This window comes from Bos taurus, chromosome 18 (genome assembly GCF_002263795.3).
Source record: "Bos taurus isolate L1 Dominette 01449 registration number 42190680 breed Hereford chromosome 18, ARS-UCD2.0, whole genome shotgun sequence".
Lineage (NCBI taxonomy): Eukaryota > Metazoa > Chordata > Mammalia > Artiodactyla > Bovidae > Bos > Bos taurus.
Window position 1 is genome coordinate 55,772,630 of NC_037345.1, and position 25,956 is coordinate 55,798,585.

Here is a 25,956-nt window from a genome sequence, read left to right on the forward strand (position 1 = left end):
CTCATTCTACATAAAAAACTAAGTCCTGCCATAGCTAAAAAGTCCTACATCATCTCCCATTACCTCTCTGGTGTCAGCTCGTAACATTCTATTCTAATCTCTGATTTCCTCATTGCTCAAAAACTTCAGGAATGATGCTTCCTCTTGCTTTGGTACTTACTGTTTTCTCTACTTGGAATGCTCTCTCAAAATTTTTTCATGGTTCCTCCTCTCATTTCATTCAGGAGTCTGCTCAAATGTCACCTTACCAGAGAGGCCTTCCCTGTGATCCTATCAAAGTTATTAATAGCACATACTCCCACTCTTGATCATCTTATCTCACTTTTTTATTTTTCTCCTGTCAGTTATCACCTCTTGACATTTGTATTTGTTCATTTGGTTATTATTATGAATCTCTACCACTAGAATGTAAACTCCCTGGGGACAGGGAGTTTTACTCAATGCTTGTTTTACTCAATGCTCTGTCCTTGATTACTGAAACAGTTCCCAGCACATATTAAGCACCCCAGAAATATGTTAAATGAATGAATGAATAAAAGGTTTCTCAGAAGGCCCTGGAGTTGCCTGAAGTTAAGGGTCCCTATGTCACTGTTGTCAAGTGAAAATAGAGGCAGGCAATAAGAAAGGGGTCAACCTTCCCTATAGACCCAAGCTATCACCTGCTAGCCTCTCTGGCCCATTTCACAGCCAAGTTTTCAAATATGATGACGATGATTATAGGGAGGATTGTCCAGTAGTCAGTCAGCAGTCTGATGTAGTAGCTGCCTGAAGGTCGAGTGAAGAAGAGGCCACACAGGAACATGATCATTAAGACAACCACTGGAGGGAACATTGGATTTAGATCAAGGTCAGAGGTCTGGCTGGGTAACAAGGGCTAGGCAGAGGTGATAGACTAGGGCTGGATAAGAATCTGAATGAAGTCAGGGTCATTGATGGGTATACACATGTAGGTCAGAGTACCTGTAAACAGCTTTGTATATTTCTGGACAGAAATAAAGATGTCTTGGAGAGAGGTAATGATGCTGTCCATGATCCCTATCATGGTGGACATCTCCAGATTCAGCAACATTAGGAAGAACAGGAAGGACCAGAAGACAGACCCAGGAATGAAAGACATGGCTTCAACGAAGGCCAGGAAAGCAAAGTTTGTGCTCTCCTTAATCTGTGAAGGGGAGAAAGGGCAGGAGTTAAAGTGTCCTTGAATTTAACAAAAACAACAAAAAGTACAGAGATATATCCTATCTTTCCTGAAAATGTTCTTAAAACCCCTGTGTCACTGAGAAAACCAGATTTCCAAGCTGACCCTCTGACATGGAAAACCAATCCCACCTAGTATTACTCATAGAAGGGCATTCTGCAAACTATAGTTCTTTGCATTACCAAGGTTGCAGCTTATCCTGGTGCTTCTGGGATTTTTTTTCTGGTGCCAACAAAAGCTGAAATTTCTGTTTTACAAAAGGTTTTGAAGGAACTCTAGGACTCATTCACCTATTTTTACTGACCTTCAAAAACTGCTCCTCTAAGTTGCACTCAGGCACATGGCTGAGGACCTCCTTCTTGATGGGGTTGGAGAGGCTGTTGAACCAGGATGTGAAGATGGAGGTTGGGTTGCCAATCAGATTTTGAGGTGGCTGGGCCTCAGGAGGCAGTATCCCCATGTTTACCAGATTCAAAAGTGTTTCAGTATTCCTGAGGATAAGGAGTTGAATCACATAGAATCATTTTGCTTCTTAGAAAATGATCTGCTTTTCCCTTATCTTCCAGATAAGAAAGGACATCATGTTACTGATCTGGGTAAGGTAGAGCATAAGATTAAATCTAGAAGCCATCCACCTTCAAAGTCATGAATTGTTATGAGCCTGGATAATTTATGACCCTAAGGGGATGGGGCAGGAGAAGCCTTTCCTATAGTCTTCTTGAGTCTTATAGAGTTCTTGGAAACTCTGAGTCTCTGCTCTAATGATGGGGTCTCTTATTCACTCCCTACCTCTTATTCACGCCCTACCTCTTTCTTAGACTAACAGGTGGAAGTCAACCTTCTAAGCTTTGTATAACTGAATATCAGGGAGCATTTACTTAAGTGTACCATATGCATAACAGTCCCATGAAGTTGTACTATGCTGTGAGAAACTTCTTGCACTTTTTGATCTGGGTCCTGCTCTTTATTTTATCCCATGACCTTCTGCAGATCTACTCAGCTCACACTTAACTTCTTACAGTTTCAGGGCATGCGATGCTCTCTCATGCTCAAGACCAACCCAACTCCCACCATCATTCTTCACTTGGGCTAATTCCTATAAATCCTTAAAACTTCAGCTCATTGCTCTATAATAACTTCAATGGAAGGTTTGCTGATAATAGCAAAATGCAAGTGGCAGAGATCAAACCAGTCAATCCTCAAGGAAATCAACCCTGAATATTCACTGGAAGGACTGATGCTGAAGCTGAAGCTTCAATACTTGGGCCACCTGATATGAAGAGCTGACTCACTGGAAAAGACCCTGATACTGGGAAAGATTGAAGGCAAGAGGAGAAGGGTAGGACAGAGGATGAGATGGTTGGATGGCATCACCGACTCAGTAGACATGAGTTTGAGCAAACTCCGAAAGATGGTGCTGGATAGGGAAGCCTGGCATGCTGTAGTCCATGGAGTTGCAAAGAGTCAGACATGACTTAGAGACTGAACAGCAACAATAAAGCGGCATTTCTAATCACGTTTTAGAAAATAAAATACTATGTGCTCTTCTGGTAATAGGCAAGTTAAATATTTGAACCAAACTTCTCACTGGAAATAATTTAAAAGACTCAAAGATATTTTTAAATCTTGAAAAATAAAAATACTGACAAGATAATAAGGAATTACAGTATTGGACAAAAATCAGAGTACAAACAAAAGCAGTGGGGAAAGAAGACTTGCAAAGCAATTTTGCCTTGAAGGGTATGTCAAATACATCAAACTATACCTGAAGTGTCCAGGCATAGTTTGATGTAAAAGCACCAGAGCATGCCCAAAGTAAGGATCAGAACAGAAGGTCTTCCCCTAAATCTGGCATTTCAAAGGGTTGCACCTTCAATAATAAAAAATGAACCAGAAGCTTGCACCCAATTGTTCCACACCACGGGGAACACAAGGAGGGCTGCTTCAGAAAAGGGCAAAACAAGGGCAAATTTTTAAGGATCCTGAATGTCATAACCACAGCCAGCCCTAGTTTAAACTTGGAGCCCAAATATTTGAGCCCGGTTGTCACAAAAACTCAAGTTGGAGTCTTTCTAATGTCCCTATGTATCAAGTAAAAGCAAAAGTCCTATCTGGATGAATATACCCTCTTCTTAGGCCTTAAAGAATTCTTACAAATAATAGTCAAATAAATAGGACATGGAGAGAACCACACACATAAAAACAAGACATCATGAGAAATAACACAATAAAAATATCCCTAAAGTTACTACAAATATTAGAATTACAAAAAAATATAATACAACTAAGTTTACTATGCTTAAATAATAAAAGACAAGCTTGGAGATATTTGCAGGAGACAAGAAACTATAAGTCAACCATAACGATTTTTAAAAATGAAACAGAACCTCTTGAAATAAAAAGTAACTGAGATTTAAAAGTCAGTATGGATAATTCTAATTTCACAATTAGGCACAGGGGCACAACTTATCCTCCCACTTTAAACAACTATACAGCTGGACAAAATGTATAAAACAACTGTTTTTAGACATTAGATAACAGGCAATACAGAACTGTGATCCCTGCTGCTGCTGCTGCTGCTGCTGCTGCTGCTAAGTCACTTCAGTCATGTCCAACTCTGTGCGACCCCAGAGACAGCAGCCCACCAGGCTCCCCCGTCCCTGGGATTCTCCAGGCAATAACATTGGAGTGGGTTGCCATTTCCTTCTCCAGTGCATGAAAGTGAAAAACGAAAGTGAAGTTGCTCAGTCGTGTCAGACTCTTAGCGACGCCATGGACTGCAGCCTACCAGGCTCTGCCACCCATGGGGTTTGCCAGGCAAGAGTACTGGAGTGAGGTGCCATTGCCTTCTCCGTGATTCCTGAGAAAAGGAAAACAAATGAGGTGCACCATGTAATTATCCTGGTTTTCTGCCTGAAAGCACATTCTAATCTGCAGAGCAGAAAAGATCACAAGTAAACCATGGCAGTCTCACTGAGTTGGGGAGACAAAGAAGGAGTTCAGGGAGGCCAAAGAAGTTGAAGTTCCAGGGAAGAATTCTGGAGGAAATGTAGTTATGAAGAAAAAGAGTTCTAGAAATTTGCATCCAGTCTGTTGAGTGTGTGCTGAATTTTAAGATTCACACATACAGGATGAAAATCTGCAAGGCTATATATAAAGAATAACTCAGTTCAGTTCAGTCGCTCTGACTCTTTGCGACCCCATGAATTGCAGCACGCCAGGCCTCCCTGTCCATCACCAACTCCCAGAGTTCACTCAAACTCACGTGCATCGAGTCGATGATGCCATCCAGCCATCTCATCCTCTGTCGTCCCCTTTTCCTCCTGCCCCCAACCCCTCCCAGCATCAGAGTATTTTCCAATGAGTCAACTCTTCGCATGAGGTGGCCAAAGTACTGGAGTTTCAGCTTTAGCATCATTCCTTCCAAAGAACACCCAGGGCTGATCTCCTGTAGAAACAATAACTGGAAAACATCCAATCTGAATGGGGTATTTGGCAGACAGTCCAGGAGGGCCATGCCTTCCAAATGGGACTGAGGGACTCCTGGAGGAAAGAGGGCTCTAGACGCACCCTACTGAAGCTTAAAATCAAAACTCAAAAGTATCAAACTGTAATTACTTGCTAGAACAAAGCTCAATCAATACTCATTCAAGGAAGGCAACAAAAAGTCAGACACTCAAAAATACAGAATTCACAAAGTCCAATCTCCAGTCAAAAATTAGTAAACAAATGAAGAAAGAGAAAAATGTGACCTTGATCAGTATAAAAACCAGTAAATAAAACAGTCACAAAATAGAGCAATAAATGACAGATGAAGGACTTAACAGTCAGGGATATTAAAATATCTATTTAAAAAAAAAAACAATGTTAAAGTATTTTTTAAAAATATGAACCTAACAAGTAGAGAAATGGAAGACAGAAAAAAGAACCAGGGGAGACTTCCCTGGTGGTACAGAGTATAAGAATCCACCTGCCAATGCCGGGGACACAGTTTCAAGCTCTGATCCGGGACGATCCCACATGCCATAGAACAACTAAGCCCGTGTGCCGCCACCACTGAGCTTGTGCTCTACAGCCTGTGCTCCACAACAAGAGAAGCCACCAAAATGAGAAGCCCACACACCACAGATAGAGAGCAGCCCCCACATGCCACAACTAGAGAAAAGCCCATTCAGCAACAAAGACCTATCAGAGCCAAAAATAAAAATAAATAAATGCTTCAAATTAGTTTTTAAAAAATAACACTTGATGAAACAAAAAGAGCCCCACAATATACTAGATAAATTGAAGTATAATTAAGAATCTTCCCACAAAGAAAATTCTAGGCCCAAATGGCTCACTGGCATATTCTGTCAAATAATTTGAATCAGAAATAATAATATTACAGAGATTCTTTTGGAAACCAGAAAAGGAGGAGCTATTTCCCAGGTTGTTTTATGAAGCCAGTATTACCTTGATAGTAAAACCATGCAAGGACACTAGAAGAATATCGCACATCAACCTAGATTCAACATCCTTAACAAAAGTCAACAGACTTAATCCAGCTATAGATAAAAATATAATACACCATGATCAAGTGGAGTTTATTTCAGGAATGCAAGAATGTTTAAACATTCAAAAATCAACCAATATCATGGATCACACTAAAAATACAGAAGAAATAAACAATCAACTCAGTAGTTGTAGAGTAACTGTATAACAAAATTCCAGCATTCATTTATGTAAAAAATTGCACAAAACAAGGAATATAAGGGAACTTGCTTAACCTAATTAAAGACATCTGGGGAGGAAATCCTGCAAATAATATGGTACATACTAGTGATTCACTGCTTTCCCCTGAAAATGGCAAAATGCGTGAATGTCCATTCTCACTCTTTCTATCCTCTACTGGAGATTCTAGTCAGTGAAATAAAGCAAGTAAAATAATTTTGTTAGAGGTTAGAAAGGAACAAGTAAAAGTCTTCATATGCAGATATGTGATTGTGTATATATAAAAACCTAAAGCTACAAAAATAAGTGAATTTATCAAGGCCAATACCCATAAATTAGTTATATTCCAATATACTAAGAGTGAACAATTAAATGATTAAAATTTCAGAATATTATTTACAATAGAACATAAAACACAAAATCATTATAGAAAAACTTTACAAAATATTATAAGACATGCCATATATTGAAATTTACAGAATACTACTGAAAGAAATTAAAGAACATATAGGTATATACCATGTTCTTAAACAAGAAGACAAAATTTTGTTAATTATTCGTTCTTCCCAAAATGATCCATAGATTCAACGCAATCTCAACAGCACAGCATAACTCTTTTTGTAAAAAAAAAAAAAAAAATTGACAACCTATTTCTAAAACTTACATGGGGGACGTGGCCAAGAGGGTGGAGTACAAAGACCCTGAGCTCACCTCCTCCCACAGGCACACCAAAACTAAAATTATTTACAAGGCAATTATTGATATGAACAACAAGAAGATTAGTAGAAAAAAATCTTCTACAACTAAAGATATAAAGAAGGAAATACAATAAGATGGGTAGGAGGAGTGGAGACAAGGTACAAGCAAGACCCCAGGGCAGGTGACTCACAAGTGTGAGGATAATTACAATTGTAGAGGTTCTCCCCAGGGAGCAAGGGGTACAAGCCTCTCATGGGGCTCTCCATCCCCTAGGTTCTGTACTGGGAAGATGAGACCCCAGAATCTTTGGCTTTGAAGGTCAGTGGGGCTTATTTCAGGAGAGTCAGGGCTATGGGAAATAGAGATTCTACTGTTAAACGGTGCACACAAAATCTCATACACTCCAGGACTCAGGGCAGAAGCAGTAATTTGAAAAAAGCTTGAGTCAGACTCACTTGCTGAGGGAGGAACCAAGATGGCGGAGGAGTAGGACGGGGAGAACACTTTCTCCCCCACAAATTCATCAAAAGAGCATTTAAACATCGAGTAAATTCCACAAAACAACTTCTGAATGCCAACAGAGGACATCAGGCACCCAGAAAAGCAACCCAACTCTTCGAAAGGAGGACCTCATCAAATGCCTCCATACCGACACTGAAACCAAGCACCACACAAGGGCCAATGAGTTCCAGGGCAAGACATACCAAGCAAATTCTCCAGCAACAAAGGAGCACAGCCCTGAGCTTCAAGATACAAGCTGCCCAAAGTCACCCCAAAACCATAGACATCTCATAACTCATTACTGGACATTTCATTGCACTCCAGAGAGAAGAAATACAGTTCCACCCACAAGAACACCGACACAAGCTTCCCTAACCAGGAAACCTTGACAAGCCACCTGTACAAACCCACACACAGCGAGGAAAAGCCACAATAAAGAGAACTCCACAAACTGCCAGAATACAGAAAGGACACCCCAAAATCAGCAATTTAAACAAGATGAAGAGACAGAGGAATACCCAGCAGATAAAGGAACAGGATAAATGCCCACCAAACCAAACAAAAGAGGAAGAGATAGGGAATCTACCTGATAAAGAATTCCGAATAATGATAGTGAAATTGATCCAAAATCTTGAAATTAAAATGGAATCACAGATAAATAGCCTGGAGACAAGGATTGAGAAGATGCAAGAAAGGTTTAACAAGGACCTAGAAGAAATAAAAAAGAGTCAATATATAATGAATAATGCAATAAATGAAATTAAAAACACTCTGGAGGCAACAAATAGTAGAATAACAGAGGCAGAAGATAGGATTAGTGAATTAGAAGATAGAATGGTAGAAATAAATGAATCAGAGAGGATAAAAGAAAAACGAATTAAAAGAAATGAGGACAATCTCAGAGACCTCCAGGACAATATTAAATGCTACAACATTTGAATCATAGGGGTTCCAGAAGAAGAAGACAAAAAGAAAGACCATGAGAAAATACTTGAGGATATAATAGTTGAAAACTTCCCTAAAATGGGGAAGGAAATAATCACCCAAGTGCAAGAAACCCAGAGAGTCCCAAACAGGATAAACCCAAGGCGAAACACCTCAAGACACATATTAATCAAATTAACAAAGATCAAACACAAAGAACAAATATTAAAAGCAGCAAGTGAAAAACAAATAACACACAAGGAAATTCCCAAAAGGATAACAGCTGATCTTTCAATAGAAACTCTTCAAGCCAGGAGGGAATGGCAAGACATACTTAAAATGATGAAAGAAAATAACCTACAGCCCAGATTATTGTACCCAGCAAGGATTTCATTCAAGTATGAAGGAGAAATCAAAAGCTTTTCAGACAAGCAAAAGCTGAGAGAATTCTGCACCACCAACCCAGCTCTCCAACAAATACTAAAGGATATTCTCTAGACAGGAAACACAAAAACAGTGTATAAGTTTGAACCCAAAACAATAAAGTAAATGGCAACGGGATCATACTTATCAGTAATTACCTTAAACGTAAATGGGTTGAATGCCCCAACCAGACTCACTTGCTGATCTTGGAGAGCCTCCCAGAGAGGAGGAAGACAAATGGGACTCATCCTGGGGACAAAGACACTGGTAGTAGCCATTTTGGGGAACTCATTCTACCACGAGGACAGTGGAGCTGGCAAGTGCCATTTTGGAAATGTACCTCTAGCTTATTAGTCCCAGGACCCAGATCTACCCACCAGTCAGTTGGCACCAGTCCTGGGATGCCTCAGGCCAACCAGGTAGCTTGATGGAGACCCAGTCCGAACCACTAGAGGGCCCAGGATTCAACCCCACCCACCAGAGGACAGACAACATACTGGAATCTTTTATGACCAAACACTATGCAACTAAAAATCAACTACAAGGAAAAAACTGCAAAAATTAAAAAAAAAAAAAACCCACAAACACACGAAGGCTACACAATATGCTACTAAACACGGAAAGAAATCAAAGAGGAAATTTTAAAATACCAGGAGATAAATGAAAATTAAGACACCACAATCCACAACCAGTGACAAAAGAGGCAAGAGTACACAATGGGGAAAAGACCACCTCTTCAATAAATGGTGTTGGGAGAACTGGATAGTTACAAGCAAAAGAATCAAACTGAATGACTTTTTCACACCACATACAAAAATAAACTAAAAATAGATTAAAGACTTAAACATAAAGACCTGAAATCAGAAAACAGCTAGAAGAAAACTTAGTATACTTTTTGACATCAGTCTTAAGAATGTATTTTCTCAGGCAACAGAACAAAAGCAAAAATAAACAAATGGGACCAAATTAAACTTAAAAGCTTATGCACAGTGAAGGAAACTATTAATAAAACAAAAAAGGCCACCTATTGTATGGGAAAAGATATTTGCAAATGATATACTAGCAGGGGGCTAAAATCCAAAATATACAGAGAACACATACAACTCAACGTAAAAACAACCCAATTAGAAAATGGGCAGAGGACTGAGTAGACATTTTTCCAGAGAAGACAAACAGATGGACAACAGGCTCATGAAAAGATGCTCAAGATCACTAATTATTAAAGAAATGCAAATCAAGACTACAGCAAGATATCACCCAACACCTGTCAGAACAGCTATTATCAAAAAACAACAATAAAAAGTGTGCTGAGGAAGTGGAGAAAAGGGAACCCTTATACATTGTTGGTGCAATGTAAACTGCTACAGCCACTCTGGAAAACAGTATTGAAATTCCTCAATAAATTAAAATAGAACTACCATATGATCCAGCAATTCTACTCCTGGGTATTTACCCAAGAAAATTAAAACACTAATTTGAAAAGATATATGCACCCCATGTTCATTATTACTTACAATAGCCAAGATATGAACTCAACCTAAATGTCCTAATAGATGAATGGATAATAGGTAAAACTGAATCTCTTTGCTGTACACTTGAAACTAACACAACATTGTTAATCAAGTATGCTCCAATATAAAATAAAAAAAATTTTTTAATTGATGAATGGATAAAGAAGATATATATATATATATATATATATATACATACACACACACACATACACAAACCAAGCTTCCCAGGTGGCCCTGCTGCTGCTGCTGCTAAGTCACTTCAGTCGTGTCCGACTCTGTGCGACCCCATAGACGGCAGCCCACCAGGCTGCCCCGTCCCCGGGATTCTCCAGGCAAGAACACTGGAGTGGGTTGCCATTTCCTTCTCCAACGCAGGAAAGTGAAAAGTGAAAGGGAAGTCGCTCAGTCGTGTCCGACTCTTCGCGACCCCATGGACTGCAGCCCACCAGGCTCCTCCGTCCATGGGATTTTCCAGGCAAGAGTGCTGGAGTGGGGTGCCATTGCCTTCTCCGCCAGGGGGCGCTAGTGGTTAAAAAAAAAAAAAAAACAAAAAACACACCTGCCTGACAACGCAGATGTAAGAGACTCAGGTTCAATCCCTGGGTCTCGAAGATCCCCTGCAGAAGGAAATGGCAACCTACTCCAGTATTCTAGCAGGGATAGTTCCATGGACAGCCTGGCGGTCTATAGTCCACAGGGTCGCAAAGAGTTGGACACGACTGAGTGACTGAACAACAACTATATATATATATATATATGTAAAATGAAATATTTACTCAGTCACAAAAAATAAGGAAATCTTGCCATTTGCAACAATACAAATGGATCTAGAGGATATTATGCTAAGTGAAATAAATCATACAGAGAAAGACAAATGTTGTATGAAATCACTCATACACGGAATTTAAAAAACAAATGACTGCACATAACTAACAGAAACAGAGTCATAGATACAATCATAGTTATAGAGAACAAACAGATGGTTGCTAGAAGGGAGGTGTTAAGGCAGGAGAGAAATTGGTGAGGGAGATTAAGTTACAAAATAAATGAGTCATAGGTATAAACTGTACCATGTGGAGAATACTGCCAATATTTATGTAATATCTTTGTATGGTGACAGATGATATCTAGACTTACATTTTGAAATGTAGAGAAATAGTGAATTACTGTGTTATGTGCCAAGAATGAACACAGTGTTGTAGGTCAATTATACATCAAAAAGAAAGAAACTCATAGAAAAAGAGATGAGATGTGTGGTTACCAGATGCATCGGGGCAGGGGGCAGGAGGAAGTGGATGAAGACAGTCAAAAGGTACAAACTTCCAGTTATAAGATAAGTAAGTACTAGGATGGACTGAATCGGAGGTAAGTTGGTGAACTTAAATATAGATCAATAGTGTTATACAATCTGAGGAGCAGGAAACCATATTTTAGAACATAGTGAACAGAGCCTCAGGGGCTTACAGGATGTAACAGAGTTTAACATACATACACGTAGTTTAGAGTTCAAAAAGGAGGAGAGAATGAGGCAGAAAAAATATTTAAAGAGAGAATGATGGTTAAGTTCTCAAAGTTGGTGAAAAATACACATTTACAAAGTTACAAAGCTTAGCCAATTCCAAGTAGGATGAACATTTTTTGAATGTCTTCTCATCAGAAATGACAGAGTTCAGATGTACATTCTACCCTACTTTTATCTGATGCAACTGAAAGTCCTGTACACGAAAGGACTCTGAAAAGTAAGTGGTAGCGACAGGCAGCTCAGAGAAGGAAAGCCAAATTCAAAGTACCACTGTATTAGCAGTGAATTTACAATGATTTTTCCCAATAACATCTCCTGACCTGGACTCAAAAGTAGCCTGAAACCAAGAACTATCTATCGAGTATGGACATAATTCCAAGAGAAAAGTCTGATATTTCTGGCCCAAGGAATAGAGGCCTCAAATTTCAGAGAGAACAAGAGAAATCCCCTAATTTTTCTTGTTCTTTTCTGTTTTATCAAACATGTCAGACAATCCTGCAGCGACAGAGGTGGCTGGACGAGCACCTATACATCTGAGATGGAAATCCTCCTCTGACCAAATAAACTGTGGTTCCAAGTACACGCATAAGGGAGGAAAATCCATGTTACTTTAAATATTTTTTCTATTGTCTCAATATGTAGCCCTGGAGGCAGATGGAGTTGATGAAATGAGTAGCAGAGCAGGGAAACTAAAGCTCTAGTTTTCTAGGCAGAAAGCCAAGTAGCAGGGCTTCTTAAGAACTGGAAAGTGTTGGGGAGACTTCAGATAAGAAGGAGCTGAAGAAGGCGACCCCATAAAATGTTATATGAAATTCTTGGTAGCACAGGGTTATATCTGACCCTGAACAGCATTCCAAAGACTGGGACAACTAGAAAATAAGGTATATCACTGCCCAGCTTCCAAACTATTAGTGGCACACAACTAAATGGATCCAAACAGCACTGAAATTAAAAACTGAACTGACATTGGAACCACAGCCCACAGAAGATGGGAAGAAACTTACAACATAAATCTAGCCAGGGCAGTTCTCTCATAAAACTGTAAAAAAAAAAAAAATTCTCCAAAGAAAATGGATACAGTCTCATATATGTTTAAAATAACTATATACAACACAAAATTACTTGATGTATAAAGAATCAGGAAAATCTCAATATGCCACAAGGAAAAACATAATCAACACATAACAACCCCAAAATGACATAGAAGTTTTTACTATCAGACTTTAAAGCAATTATTATAATCATACTCTGAGAAGTCAGAGTGAACACTCTTGAAACAAGTAGAAAGACAGACTATCAGCAGACAAAAGATACAAGAAAAATACTAAGTGGAAAATTTTATAACTGAAAAATACAATAACAGAAAATTCACTTGACTGGCTAAATAACAGAATGAAGATGACAGAAGAAATAGTCAGTGGCCTGGCTGAAAAAGTTCCCTGAAACTTTGGAATTTGGTCAAAGTCATAAAACTTTAGATTCAAGAATCTCAATGAAACTTAAACAGGAGTTGATAAACCTGAAAAACCTATGCCTAGACACATCAAAATCAAACAAATGAAAACTAAACATGAAAAAATCTGGAATATATGGATTTGTGTATGCAGTTTGCTGTATACCTGAAACTAGCAACACTGTATATCAACTATACTTCAGTTTTTTACAATTGTTTTTAATCTGAAAGCTGCCAAAGAAAAACAACACATTATATACAGGGGAACAACAATTTGAGTGACTGTGTTTCTCATCAGAAATGGAGACCAGAAAGAAACAGTACATTTTTTAAGTACTGAAAGAGAAGGATTGTCAACACACAATTCCTCCAAGAAACAAGTGTAAAATCCTCACTCACCTAGAGCCAGACATCCTGGAATGTGAAGTCAAGTGGGCCTTAGAAAGCATCACTATGAATAAAGCTAGTGGAGGTGATGGAATTCCAGTTGAGCTATTTCAAATCCTGAAAGATGATGCTGTGAAAGTGCTGCACTCAATATGCCAGCAAATTTGGAAAACTCAGCAGTGGCCACAGGACTGGAAAATGTCAGTTTTCATTCCAATCCCAAAGAAAGGCAATGCCAAAGATGCTCAAACTACCACACAATTGCACTCATCTCACATGCTAATAAAGTAATTCTCAAAATTCTCCAAGCCAGGCTTCAACACTTTGTGAATCTTGAACTTGCAGATGTTCAAGCTGGTTTTAGAAGAGGCAGAGGAACCAGAGATCAAATTGCCAACATCCACTGGCTCACGGAAAAAGCAAGAGGGTTCCAGAAAAACATCTACTTCTGCTTTATTGACTATGCCAAAGCCTTTGACTGTGTGGATCACAATAAACTGTGTAAAATTCTGAAAGAGGTGGGAATACCAGACCACCTGACCTGCCTCTTGAGAAACCTGTATGCAGGTCAGGAAGCAACAGTTAGAACTGGACATGGAACAACAGACTGGTTCTAAATAGGAAAAGGAGTACGTCAAGGCTGTATATTGTCACCCTGCTTATTTAACTTATATGCAGAGTACATCATGAGAAACGCTGGGCTGGAAGAAGCACAAGCTGGAATCAAGATTACCGGGAGAAATATCAATAACCTCAGATATGCAGATGACACCACCCTTATGGCAGAAAGTGAAGAGGAACTGAAAAGCCTCTTGATGAAAGTGAAAGAGAAGAGTGAAAAAGTTGGCTTAAAGCTCAACATTCAGAAAACCAAGATCATGGCATCTGGTCCCATCACTTCATGGGAAATAGATGGAGAAACAGTGGGAACAGTGTCAGACTTTATTTTTTGGGGCTCCAAAATCACTGCAGATGGTGATTGCAGCCATGAAATTAAAAGATGCTTACTCCTTGGAAGGAAAGTTATGACCAACCTAGATAGTATATTGAAAAGCAGAGATATTACTGAGAGAGTCATTTCCTAGGCAGGTTGATAGGGAGTCTAGGGGTCCCCAAAGAGAGAGGGGTACATTCTTTGGATTATATAACCTCATTATTAACACTAGCAAGCGGGTACTCTTTCTGCCCCCTTCTGATGCCTATGTCAGAAGCTTTCTCTATCTCCTTTATACTTTAATAAAACTTTACTACACAAAAGCTCTGAGCGATCAAGCCTCGTCTCTGGCCCCGGATTGAATTCTTCTCCTCCGGGGGCCAAGAATCCCGGTGTATTCGCGTGATTCAACAACAACCTTTCATTACTTTGCCAACAAAGGTCCATCTAGTCAAGGCTATGGTTTTTCCAGTGGTCATGTATGGATATGAGAGTTGGACTGTGAAGAAAGCTGAGTGCCGAAGAATTGATGCTTTTGAACTGTGGTGTTGGAGAAGACTCTTGAGAGCCCCTTGGACTGCAAGGAGATCCAACCAGTCCATTCTAAAGGAGATCAGTCCTGGATGTTCATTGCAAGGACTGATGCTGAAGCTGAAACTCCAATACTTTGGCCACCTCATGTGAAGAGTCAACTCATTGGAAAAGACTCTGATGCTGGGAGGGATTGGGGGCAGGAGGAGAAGGGGACGACAGAGGATGAGATGGTTGGATGGCATCACCGACTCGATGGACATGAGTTTGAGTGAACTCTGGGAGTTGGTGATGGACAGGGAGGCCTGGAGTGCTGCGATTCATGAGGTTGCAGAGTCTGACACGACTGAGCGACTGAATTGAACTGAAAAGGCATTATTAGATGAAAGAATCTCAAAAAATTCATTGCCAACATATCTTTAATATTAAAGAAATGCTAAAAGTTTTTCAGATGGAATGGAAATAATACTGGAGGGAAAATTCAAACTTCAGAAACTAAGGAAGAGCAACAAAAATGATATCCAGGTAAATATAGCAGGGTATTTTTCTCCTCTTAAGTTGGAGAATACGTATGTCAGTTGAAGGTAAAATGTATAACATTGTTTGATAGAATTTTCAGTGTATGTGGTACATATGACAACCATAAAACAAAGTGGGGAAGACAAAGGGTCTTATTATGATTATACAGTTTTACATGTCACTTAAAGTGTTAAAATATTAATTCTAATTAGACTGTAAAAAGTGCACATTTTTATTGGGTTGTTTGCCTTCTCATTGAGTTGAAAGATTTCTTTACATATTCCAAATAACATGTAGTTGATCCTTCAACGAAATGGGGGTTAGAGATCTCCCTGGTGGTCCAGTGATTAAGAATCCATCTGCCAATGTAGGGGACACAGGTTCAATCTCTGATCTGGGAAGATTCCACACGCTGCAGGGTATCTAAGCCCCTGTGCCGCAACTAGAGAAAGATCTATCACAGCCAAAAATAAAATAAATTTTTTTCAAAAAAGCTCATTGAAAGTTATCTATTTTTTAAAAATGGGATGTTGGGAGAGCCATCCCTCTGCACGGTTGAAAGTCCACTTTTAACTTATAGTCAGACCTCCACATCTGCAGCTCCTCAGTATCCAGTTCTGTATCCATGGATTCAGCCAATCGCAGATCATGTAGTAGTGTAGTACTATTGAAAAAACTCCACGTATAAGTGGGCCTGTGCAATTCAAACTTGCATTGTGCAAAAATCAACTGTGTACAGAATATATAAATTCCTCCAATTTTGTAACATGTACTTTCATTATCTTAATGGAATCTTTCAAAGAGAAAATGATTTTAATCCCAATGGTGTCCAATTATTAACCATAATAAGGGCTCTCCTACTAGCAGCAATGAGAACTCTATGAAGTATAGAAAAATAGCAGATATACAGAATGGCAGGCAATACCACTAGGCCTAAGGCAAATTAATAAGAAAGGAACAAATGTGAAAGAGTGATTTCTAGGATATCTTTTTAAATTCTTTAAAACTGGAAAACAAGAGTATATATAGTATCCCATCTTCTGTGTAAGAAAGAAAGTAAATAAGAAGATACACATTTTTCTACTTATTTTTACAAATACAAGAAGGATAAAGTAAAAAATAATGAGTTTTCTTCAGAGGACAGGTGAGAATAGGGTTGAAGAATTGGTTGAGAATTGGGTGAAGGTCAGTTCAGTTCAGTTCAGTCACTCAGTTGTGTCCAACTCTTTGCAACCCCGTGAATTGCAGCATGCCAGGCCTCCCTGTCCATCACCAACTCCCAGAGTCCACCCAAACCCATGTCCATCAAGTCGGTGATGCCATCCAACCATCTCATTCTCTGTCATCCCCTTCTCCTCCTGCCCTCAATCTTTCCCAGCATCAGGGTCTTTTCAAATGAGTCAGCTCTTTGCATCAGGTAGCCAAAGTACTGGAGTTTCAGCTTCAACATCAGTCCCTCCAATGAACACGTAGGACTGATCTCCTTTAGGATGGACTGGTTGGATCTCCTTGCAGTCCAAGGGGCTCTCAAGAGTCTTCTCCAACACCACAGTTCAAAAGCATCAATTCTTCAGTGCTCAGCTTTCTTTATAGTCCAACTCTCATATCCATACATGACTACTGGAAAAACCATAGGGTTGACTAGATGGACCTTAGTTGACAAAGTAATGTCTCTGCTTTTGAACATGCTATCTAGGTTGGTCATAGCTTTTCTTCCAAGGAGCAAGCGTCTTTTAATTTCATGCCTGCAGTCACCATCTGCAGTGATTTTGAAGCCCCCAAAAATAAAATCTCTCACTGTTTCCACATCTATTTGCTGTGAAGTGATGGGACAGGATGCCATGATCTTCGTTTTCTGAATGTTGAGCTTCAAACCAATTTTTTCACTCTCCTCTTTCACTTTTTTTTTTTTTCTCCTCTTTCACTTTCATCAGAGGCTCTTTGGTTCATTTTCTGCCATAAGGGTGGTGTCATCTGCATATCTGAGGTTATTGATATTTCTCCCAGCAATCTTGATTCCAGCTTGTGCTTCTTCCAGCCCAGCATTTCTCATGATGTACTCTGCATATAAGTTAAATAAGCAGGGTGACAATACACAGCCTTGACGTACTCCTTTTCCTATTTAGAACCAGTCTGTTGTTCCATGTCCAGTTCTAACTGTTGCTTCCTGACCTGCATACAGGTTTCTCAAGAGGCAGGTCAGGTGGTCTGGTATTCCCACCTCTTTCAGAATTTTACACAGTTTATTGTGATCCACACAGTCAAAGGCTTTGGCATAGTCAATAAAGCAGATGTTTTTCTGGAACCCTCTTGCTTTTTCCATGAGCCAGTGGATGTTGGCAATTTGATCTCTGGTTCCTCTGCCTCTTCTAAAACCAGCTTGAACATCTGCAAGTTCAAGATTCACAAAGTGTTGAAGCCTGGCTTGGAGAATTTTGAGCATTACTTTACTAGCGTGTGAGATGAGTGCAATTGTGTGATAGTTTGAGCATCTTTGGCATTGCCTTTCTTTGGGATTGGAATGAAAACTGACGTTTTCCAGTCCTATGGCCACTGCTGAGTTTTCCAAATTTGCTGGCATATTGAGTGCAGCACTTTCACAGCATCATCTTTCAGGACTTGAAATAGCTCAACTGGAATTCCATCACCTCCACTAGCTTTGTTCGTAGTGATGCTTTCTAAGGCCCACTTGACTTCACATTCCAGGATGTCTGGCTCTAGGTGAGTGATCACACCACCGTGATTATCTGGGACAGTGACATTTCTCTGTATCTTCTTGTATAATTTTGTCTTTGGAATCCATATTAATGTTTAATAAAATAAAATTAGGGGCCCTAAAATGTCATACAAACAGAAACAAATGAACATAACTGTATTTCAAGTGAATAACGTAACTACACTGAACTGAGGAGAAAGAACTAGCCCAAGTTAGTTTTGAACACAGCATTCTGGCCATAAAGTTCAGGATAAAGACAAGTTGTCAGTGAACACTGGAACATAGGATCAGTGTAGTGTGTGTGTGCATGCACGCTCAGTCGTGTCCTACTCTTTGCTACCCCATGGACTATAGCCCACCAGGTTCCTCTGTCCATGGGATTTCCCAGGCAAGAACACTGGAGTCGGTTGCTATTTCCTCCTCCAGAGGATCTTCCTGACCCAGGGATCAAACCCACGACTCCTGTGTCTCCTGCACTGCAGGCAGATTCTTTACCACTGAGCCATCAGGGAAGCCATATTCTAGTATCAGAATTAAGCAATGGGTGTGTGTGAGAGACAGACAGACACAGAAAAACACTGTGGAAAGCAATTTGCATTATCTAGTGAAGCAGAAGATAGATGCAGTAGATTGAAGAAACATGGTCACGATATTTAACAGCTCTTCCATCAAGAGACAAAGTCTATTTTTCCACTCCTTGAATCTGGGATGTCTTTGTGAATTCCTTTGACCAAAAAAAAGTAACAGCAGTGACAACTGGAGCAATCTCATGCTTAGGCTTCAAGACATTTTTCTGATTCCACCTTTATTCTCTGTGAGCTGCCATATGAGGAAGCCTAGGCTAGCCACAAGGTGAGGCCTCCTGGAGAGAACAGCCTTTGCTGACCCGCCAACTGTGCAAGCAGAGTGAGCCCAGCTACCACCATACACAGCAGAGCAGTGCTGCTCCAGCTGGGCCCAGCTGAATGCAGACATGTGAGTTAACCCACCCACACCCAGAAGAAGAACTTTCCAGTAAACCCACAGAATCAGAAGGAAATAATAAACCACTGCTGTTTTCAGCCACTTACTTTTGGAGTGATATGTCTCACAGTAATAGATAACTACACTCCAACAATTTCACTTATACTTATATACCCTTGAAAAATGTACACACAGGTAGTGCACTGAGGAAAATGTATAATGTTTAGAGAAACATTGTTTCAATAGCCAAAAACTAGAAAGATTGTACAAACATTCACTAGTAGTAGAATGGGTAAATAAACTGTGGTATGTTCATTTACTGGAATATTATACAGCACTAAAAAAAGCACAGACTAGAGGAAGATACATGGCACCCCACTCCAGTACTCCTGCCTGGAAAATCCCATGGATGGAGGAGCCTGGTAGGCTGCAGTCCATGGGGTCGCTGAGGGTCGGACACGACTGAGTGACTTCACTTTCACTTTTCACTTTCATGCATTGGAGAAGGAAATGGCAACCCACTCCAGTGTTCTTGCCTGGAGAATCCCAGGGACGGGGGAGCCTGGTGGGCCGCCGTCTATGGGGTCACACAGAATCGGACATGACTGAAGTGACTTAGCAGCAGCAGCAGAGGAAGATACAACAATACGGATGAATCTTTCAAGGACAGGTTGAATTAAAAAAGTAAAACACAAAAGAATACAAAGAATATGTGTATGTAAATGAACAAATTAGACTACATAAATGGATACATTAAACTACTGCTTTGTATAAATGTTCAAATTAAACTATATTGCTTAGATAAGCATACATATAAGAAAATGGAAAGAAAACAAAGAACTAATTATCATAAAAGTCTTGATAATGGGTACCTCTAGGAAGGAGGAAAGAAGTAATAATTAGAAGTCCCTCTATATGTATGCAATATACAATAAATGTTTTTTAAAATATTAAAAATACCATTACACTCCTACCAGGCTGGCAAAATTTTAAAGTTTGACCAAGCTTAATCGAGTGTTGTGCAGAAAGTGAAATACACGGAATTCTCACTATCATAAACCATGTTGAAAATCAGACAACGTATGTTAAGTCTATAGGTGTGCTAACCCTACCCAGCAATTCCATTCTTAAACATATATATTAGAGAACTCTTGCAGGTGTGCGTCTGAATATGCCCAGCCTTCTAGAAGGAAAACAGTGGCCATTTGCATGGATTAGGATTACCAGCGATAAATTCAGCTTAGGTTTGCCTCCTCTGGGAGTTCTTCTCTGAGTAGCTTAGGAGGAATGAATAGCTCTGTATTTTGTCCTCCCCATGACTTCTGCTCCTCGTTATCATGAGTTTAAGACCATATAATCAAGTATCTAATTCCCCTCCCCTTCTCCTTCCAAATCTTAAAACTCAGTGAAGGCAAGGTCTATGGTCTGATTCACCTGTCCAATCTTCATGTTATACAAGGAGTACTTTCTAAATGTTTGATGAGTGTTTTTGAAATTAATGCCTAAAGTATTAAAAATGGGGATGAATTAAAGAATAAAAATAATTTAAAAATAAAGGCTTTAGTTCTGAGAGTCCTTTTAGGGTTAAGTATGATAGACTGGGTGTTCATTGGAAGGACTGATGTTGAAGCTGAAACTCCAATACTTTGGCCACCTCATGCGAAGAGTTGACTCATTGGAAAAGACCCTGATGCTGGGAAAGATTTGGGGCAGGAAAAGAAGGGGACGACAGAGGATGAGATGGCTGGATGGCATCACCGACTCGATAGACATGAGTTTGGGTAAACTCCGGGAGTTGGTGATGGACAGGGAGGCCTGGCGTGCTGCGGTTCATGGGGTGGCAGATAGTCGGACACAAATGAGCAACTGAAATGAACTGAACTGATGACAGACCAACAGAAATCCCTAAATTTAGGAGCTGACGGTAAAGAATGAAGGCATTCAAGAAGTGGAGAGTTCTACAGATGACTGTGGTTCTGGATGCGATCTGGGACTGGAGTAACCTTGAATGCTTTCATATCTCTGTGGTGGTACTCTGAGGTAAACAGTTGGCATTCTCAGAGTTTGAAGATTTCTAGGACTAAAAAAGGGCTCTAAGAAGGATACTATATGACAGGGATTCTACTGTCTGTTTTTCACTCTAGGGAAAAGTAGAGGCTTGCAAGTACACCTGAGATTGAGATGTGTGAATGTAGGTCTTTGTAGAAACTTTAAGGTTAGGCTCCCTGTGTTTTGTAGTTCCCTGAGGTTGGGATCCTCAACTAAGAGGTTGGCCTTACTTCTCATTGCAGCGGTGCGTGAGTTGTGTGGCCCAGAAGCCCAAGACAGAGAAGATAAAAGGTGTGACAAGCATCATGGAGATCAGGTTAGCCAGAGCCACAATAACGGCATCATTGAGACAGCTGCTGGATGATTGAATGTGCGAGGCTATGGAGATAATGGAGCCAAAGCCGAGGCCCAAGGAACACAAGACTTGGTTCCCTGCTCCGCGCCATACGTTCACGTTGTATATAGCTGATATCTAAAAGGGAGAAGACAAGTGTTAAGGGAAGATGTCAAAGGAGAGGAGAATCTTAAAAGGGTTAAAATGGGGGAGAGGGGACACAGAGAGAGATAATGGGGAAAGGATGCCCTAAGAATAAGCAGGAAATGTCCTCCAAAGCCTGAGAGGGGAATGAGGAAGATACACCTTACCTTGACAATTGTCATATAGTGAAGGCCAAATACTGCCCCTTCTAGCATTATACTCCGCACGACAAAACAGAGCATTATGAGACCGCTGCTTGATACCAAGACGCACATTACCTGAATTGAGAGTGGGACAAAGCATGTACCAGTGGGAGTCAACAAATAATCAGCAAAATCAAAAGTTCTGAATCAGAAATAAGGAGGAGTTAGAAGGCAGCTTCTAGCAGGGGTCAGGGGCTACTGGGAGTAAAAAGTCAGAGGGAGTGAAAAATTAGGAAACCAAGGAGTAACAAAGTTAGGTGAGGACCAAAGCATCTGAGAATGTCAAGATATAAAAAAAATGGTGGCTCACCTTCCCAGTCCACTTGAGCCCATTAAGCATGAAAACACCAAGAAGACACACGGACAGGAATAAAGGCAGGCACAGACTGAACACTGGTGGCCCATCATCCTCAATACTGTCTGAGGCCTTCAGAGTCATCCGGTACCAGAAGTACAGGGTGGGTGTCGTCCGTGCACATTCAGGATCTGAGGGGACCTGGCTCTGGACATGCCTGCTAGACAGGATGACCCCTCCCCTCTTCTTTATCCCCCCCCACTTCCCCCTCTTCCTTTCCCTTCCCCCCATTTCTTCTTCCTTCCACAATCTTCCTCTTCTTTATCACTCCTTGCTCCTTTCTCCTCTTCCAAATTTCCTCCTACCTCTCTGTTTCCCCCTTCTCATCGTTCACTTCCTCCTCACCAAAGCCACTGGCGTTCTCCAGTAAGGGACATTTCTCCCATGGGACAGGATACTGGAAGGACTGACTCAAGTAGAAGAGGATCCAGGCAGTGACCACATTCAAGAACAAGCCGTTGATGAAGCACACCTAGGGGCCAGGGAGGAGGTGGCTGGGGAGGAAGGGAGGGATCAGGAAAAAGGAGGGGATTTGACAGAGGATTGGGGAACTGAAGGGATCTGACCCATGGAAGTGCAGTCTTGGGACCCATTCCAGGATGAGGGTTAGGATGGGGATGGGGTGTAAAGGGTAGGCCTGGGAAGCCCAGAACTCCTCACCATGAAGCTTGTATACCCTACACCACCAATCCAGGGGCTGATGACCTTCCACACACCAATATTGCCCTGACGCATCCTCTGGCCAGCTGCCATCTCCAGGAAGAGGAGAGGAATCCCGATCAAGAACAGCAAGAAGATGTAGATGATGAGAAAAATGCCTGTACAGGGGATTCAAGGAGGAGCTCTCAGAACCAGCTGGCTTTTTGGTACCTGGACTTCTTCATGGGTACAGAAAAACTCGTTCCCCACCAGTGACCTCCCTCAGGGGCATAGGTATCAGGGGTCAACTGTTTCCACATCCCTTACAGTTCCAGGCGCCCAGTTCTTTGGTCTCTAATTCCTGGAAGACCCAAACATCTAGTCTTCACCTCCACCCTTGACCCAGGCTTCTAGCCCCACCATCCTCCTGTTCAGATATTCTGTACCTCTAACCCCTCTCATGATCCTTCACGTTCAGGCATCTGACTCCTATCCTGCTCAGAATACCAAGTCTTTATCCTCTACAGGTCCCAGAGACCTTGGGAGTTTGAAGTCTAGACAGGCCTCCATCTTGTTAGCCCCTTGTGGATCCGTGGTTCCTGGTACCCAGACTTACCACCTCCGCTGTGAAGCCACAGGTAGCAAAAACTCCAGAGACTGGCCGGCCTCATGGTATAGCCCATCTGGGCCAGGAGGTACTCAGCCTTGTTGGACCAGAATGGACGAGTAATGAGGACTTCACTCTTCTCCTTCTCTGGCACCTGAACTTTCTCAGGTAAGAGTCTCTGTTTCAGGACTGGGGCAGCCTCTGCCTCCGTGACAGGGGTTGCCTTGGGATGGCTGGCCCTGCTCTGAGCCTCAAAAGCTTGCGTCTCCCAGGCCTGAGCCCTCACAGCCCGGGCCTCAAAAGCCTGGACCTCGGAGACCCAGGCTGTCAGAGACCAGGTGGCAGTGCCCTTGTCTTCCAAAGCGTGACTTCCGGGGGAGCTTTCAGCAGATGAGACTTTGGCCAACGATGTTCCTGAAGCCTGGGCGTCTGTTGTAATTTCAGGCAGACTTTCAGGAGCAGCTCCAACTTTCGCAAGGGAGGATTTGATTTTGTGAGTAGACCTGAAGGACACCAAAAACTAGATTTTAGGTTTTAAAGTAAAAAGATGACTGAGTTACACAACAATCCTCAACACCTCCTAAGGAAACCTTCCATTTCTGTCCCTGTGTGTATATGCTAAGTCACTTCAGTCGTGTCCGACTCTTTGAGACCCCATAGACTGCAGCCCGCCAGGCTCCTCTGTCCATGGGATTCTCCAGGCAAGGATACTGGAGTGGGTTGCCATGCCCTCCTCCAGGGGACCTTCCCGACCCAGAGATCAAACCCACATCTCCTGCATTGGCAGATGGATTCTCTGCCACTGAGCCACCTGGGAAATCCCAGATTTTACCATGCATGTGTGCCTGCTAAGTGGCTTCAGTCATATCCGATTCTGTGCAAGCCTATGGACTGTAGCCTGCCAGGCTCCTCTGTCCATGGGATTCTCCAGGCAAGAATACTGGAGTGGGTTGCCATGCCCTCCTCCAGGGGATCTTCCCAACTCAGGGATCAAACCCGCATCTCTTATGTCTCCTGCATTGGTAGGTGGGTTATTTACCACTAGCACCACTGGGAAGACCCATTTCTGTCTCTTCCACCACTGAAATTCAAAGCACAAAAGAATCTTTCACGTAAGTTTTACTTCTTAGAAACGTTTCAGTGCAAGGGATAAAGACAAACAGCCAAGCTAATAGTGAGGAATTCCACTCAAAAAGTTTCTGAAAACTTTGAGGTACACTCCATACAGAGGATAGTACTATTTATAGTGGGCTTCTGAATCAAAGAAAGGACTTTAATACTAAATCTGCCTGGTAAGCCAATCTTAGGAAAGCTGTTGTACTTCTCTGAGCTGTTTCACCTGTAAAACACTCAGGTTTCTGCTCAATTATCACCTCACCAGAGACGCCTTCCCTGCCAGCCTATCTAAAATAGTAGCTGCTGCTGCTGCTGCTGCTAAGTCGCTTCAGTCGTGTCCGACTCTGTGCGACCCCATAGACGGCCACCCACCAGGCTCCCCCGTCCCTGGGATTCTCCAGGCAAGAACACTGGAGTGGGTTGCCATTTCCTTCTCCAATGCATGAAAGTGAAAAGGGAAAGTGAAGTCGCTCAGTCGTGTCCAACTCTTAGCGACCCCATGGACTGCAGCCTACCAGGCTCCTCCGTCCATGGGATTTTCCAGGCAAGAGTACTGGAGTGGGGTGCCATCGCCTTCTCCGAAAATAGTAGCTACCTACCCACAACTCTACCTACCCACAACTCTCTCCATCAAACCTACTTTTATTTTTCTTCATAGCATTTCTCACCTCCTGATGTGATTATCTCTTGACGGTTAGTCTAGTCACATCTAACCGTGCTCCCCACCCCACTGCTCTGTTCCCAACAAGTGGATGGTGCTTTACCTCATATCTAGGGCCACTTTCCTCTCTGTTCTCTGTACTTCCACCACTCTGACCTGTTGTTGGCTCTTCAAATGCTCTACAAGAGAATAGAAAAGGAAAAAAACAAGATGTGGAAGAGGGGAAGAGAGGGAACTGGAGTTTTCTTTCAAAGGAGGAAAGAGTATGCCACCCAAAAGCAGAGGCAGCGAGTAGGTGCCAAGACAGCACAGGCACATCTAGGGCACAAGGATAAATCAACTGTGAGACACACTGTTTCCAAAGAGTTCTTAAGTAGCTCAGGAAATGCTTACATTTCAATGATAGGTTAAAAAAAAAAAACAACTCAGATATAAATTTCCATCTTTAGTTCTATTTCTACTACATTTTAAAATGCAATGAAAAAAAAATGCAATGAAAAAAAAAAGAATTAAAAAAACGCAAAGAAAGTCCAAAAGAAAATAAATTAATATATAGAGGACAAGGATTATAGGTATTTTTCTAGCCTTCCCTCTGATTTTAAATCAGTCTAGTAAATTGTCTAAAAGTGTTACTTAATTATCAATAAAAATATATATCAATAAATAAAAACTAAAAATAAAATAATGATACTGGACACAGAAGTCAAATTGAAAGAGCTCCCATCAGCCAAATCTTGGACAACTGGAGCATCAAGATAAATAATAACAGATAAGAACACACAGAATAAAATAAGAATCTATGAATCCACAGTGATATAAATAAGGAAAAGGAAAATCTCTTCCTTACAGTAAAA

The 25,956-nt window shown here is 41.2% G+C and overlaps 1 protein-coding gene across 6 annotated transcripts in view; it reads right to left on the reverse strand.

The window, feature by feature from the left end:
* SLC6A16 (solute carrier family 6 member 16) overlaps nt 1–25,956 on the reverse strand; it is a 42,846-nt gene that overhangs the window by 2,282 nt on the left and 14,608 nt on the right. For 5 of the 6 annotated variants that reach the window (XM_010815226.4, XM_010815224.4, XM_010815225.4 and 2 more), the window contains exons 2-11: nt 25,206–25,281; nt 23,335–23,828; nt 22,740–22,897; nt 22,425–22,551; nt 22,035–22,210; nt 21,689–21,799; nt 21,274–21,515; nt 1,503–1,689; nt 961–1,162; nt 660–819 (exon numbers count right to left, since the gene is read on the reverse strand). In XM_010815226.4, the coding sequence (XP_010813528.2) occupies nt 660–819; nt 961–1,162; nt 1,503–1,689; nt 21,274–21,515; nt 21,689–21,799; nt 22,035–22,210; nt 22,425–22,551; nt 22,740–22,897; nt 23,335–23,828; nt 25,206–25,210 (1,862 nt within the window). In that variant the 5' untranslated portion in view covers nt 25,211–25,281. The remainder of the gene's footprint in view (nt 1–659; nt 820–960; nt 1,163–1,502; nt 1,690–21,273; nt 21,516–21,688; nt 21,800–22,034; nt 22,211–22,424; nt 22,552–22,739; nt 22,898–23,334; nt 23,829–25,205; nt 25,282–25,956) is intronic. The other variant, XM_024979259.2, reaches the window with a different exon arrangement.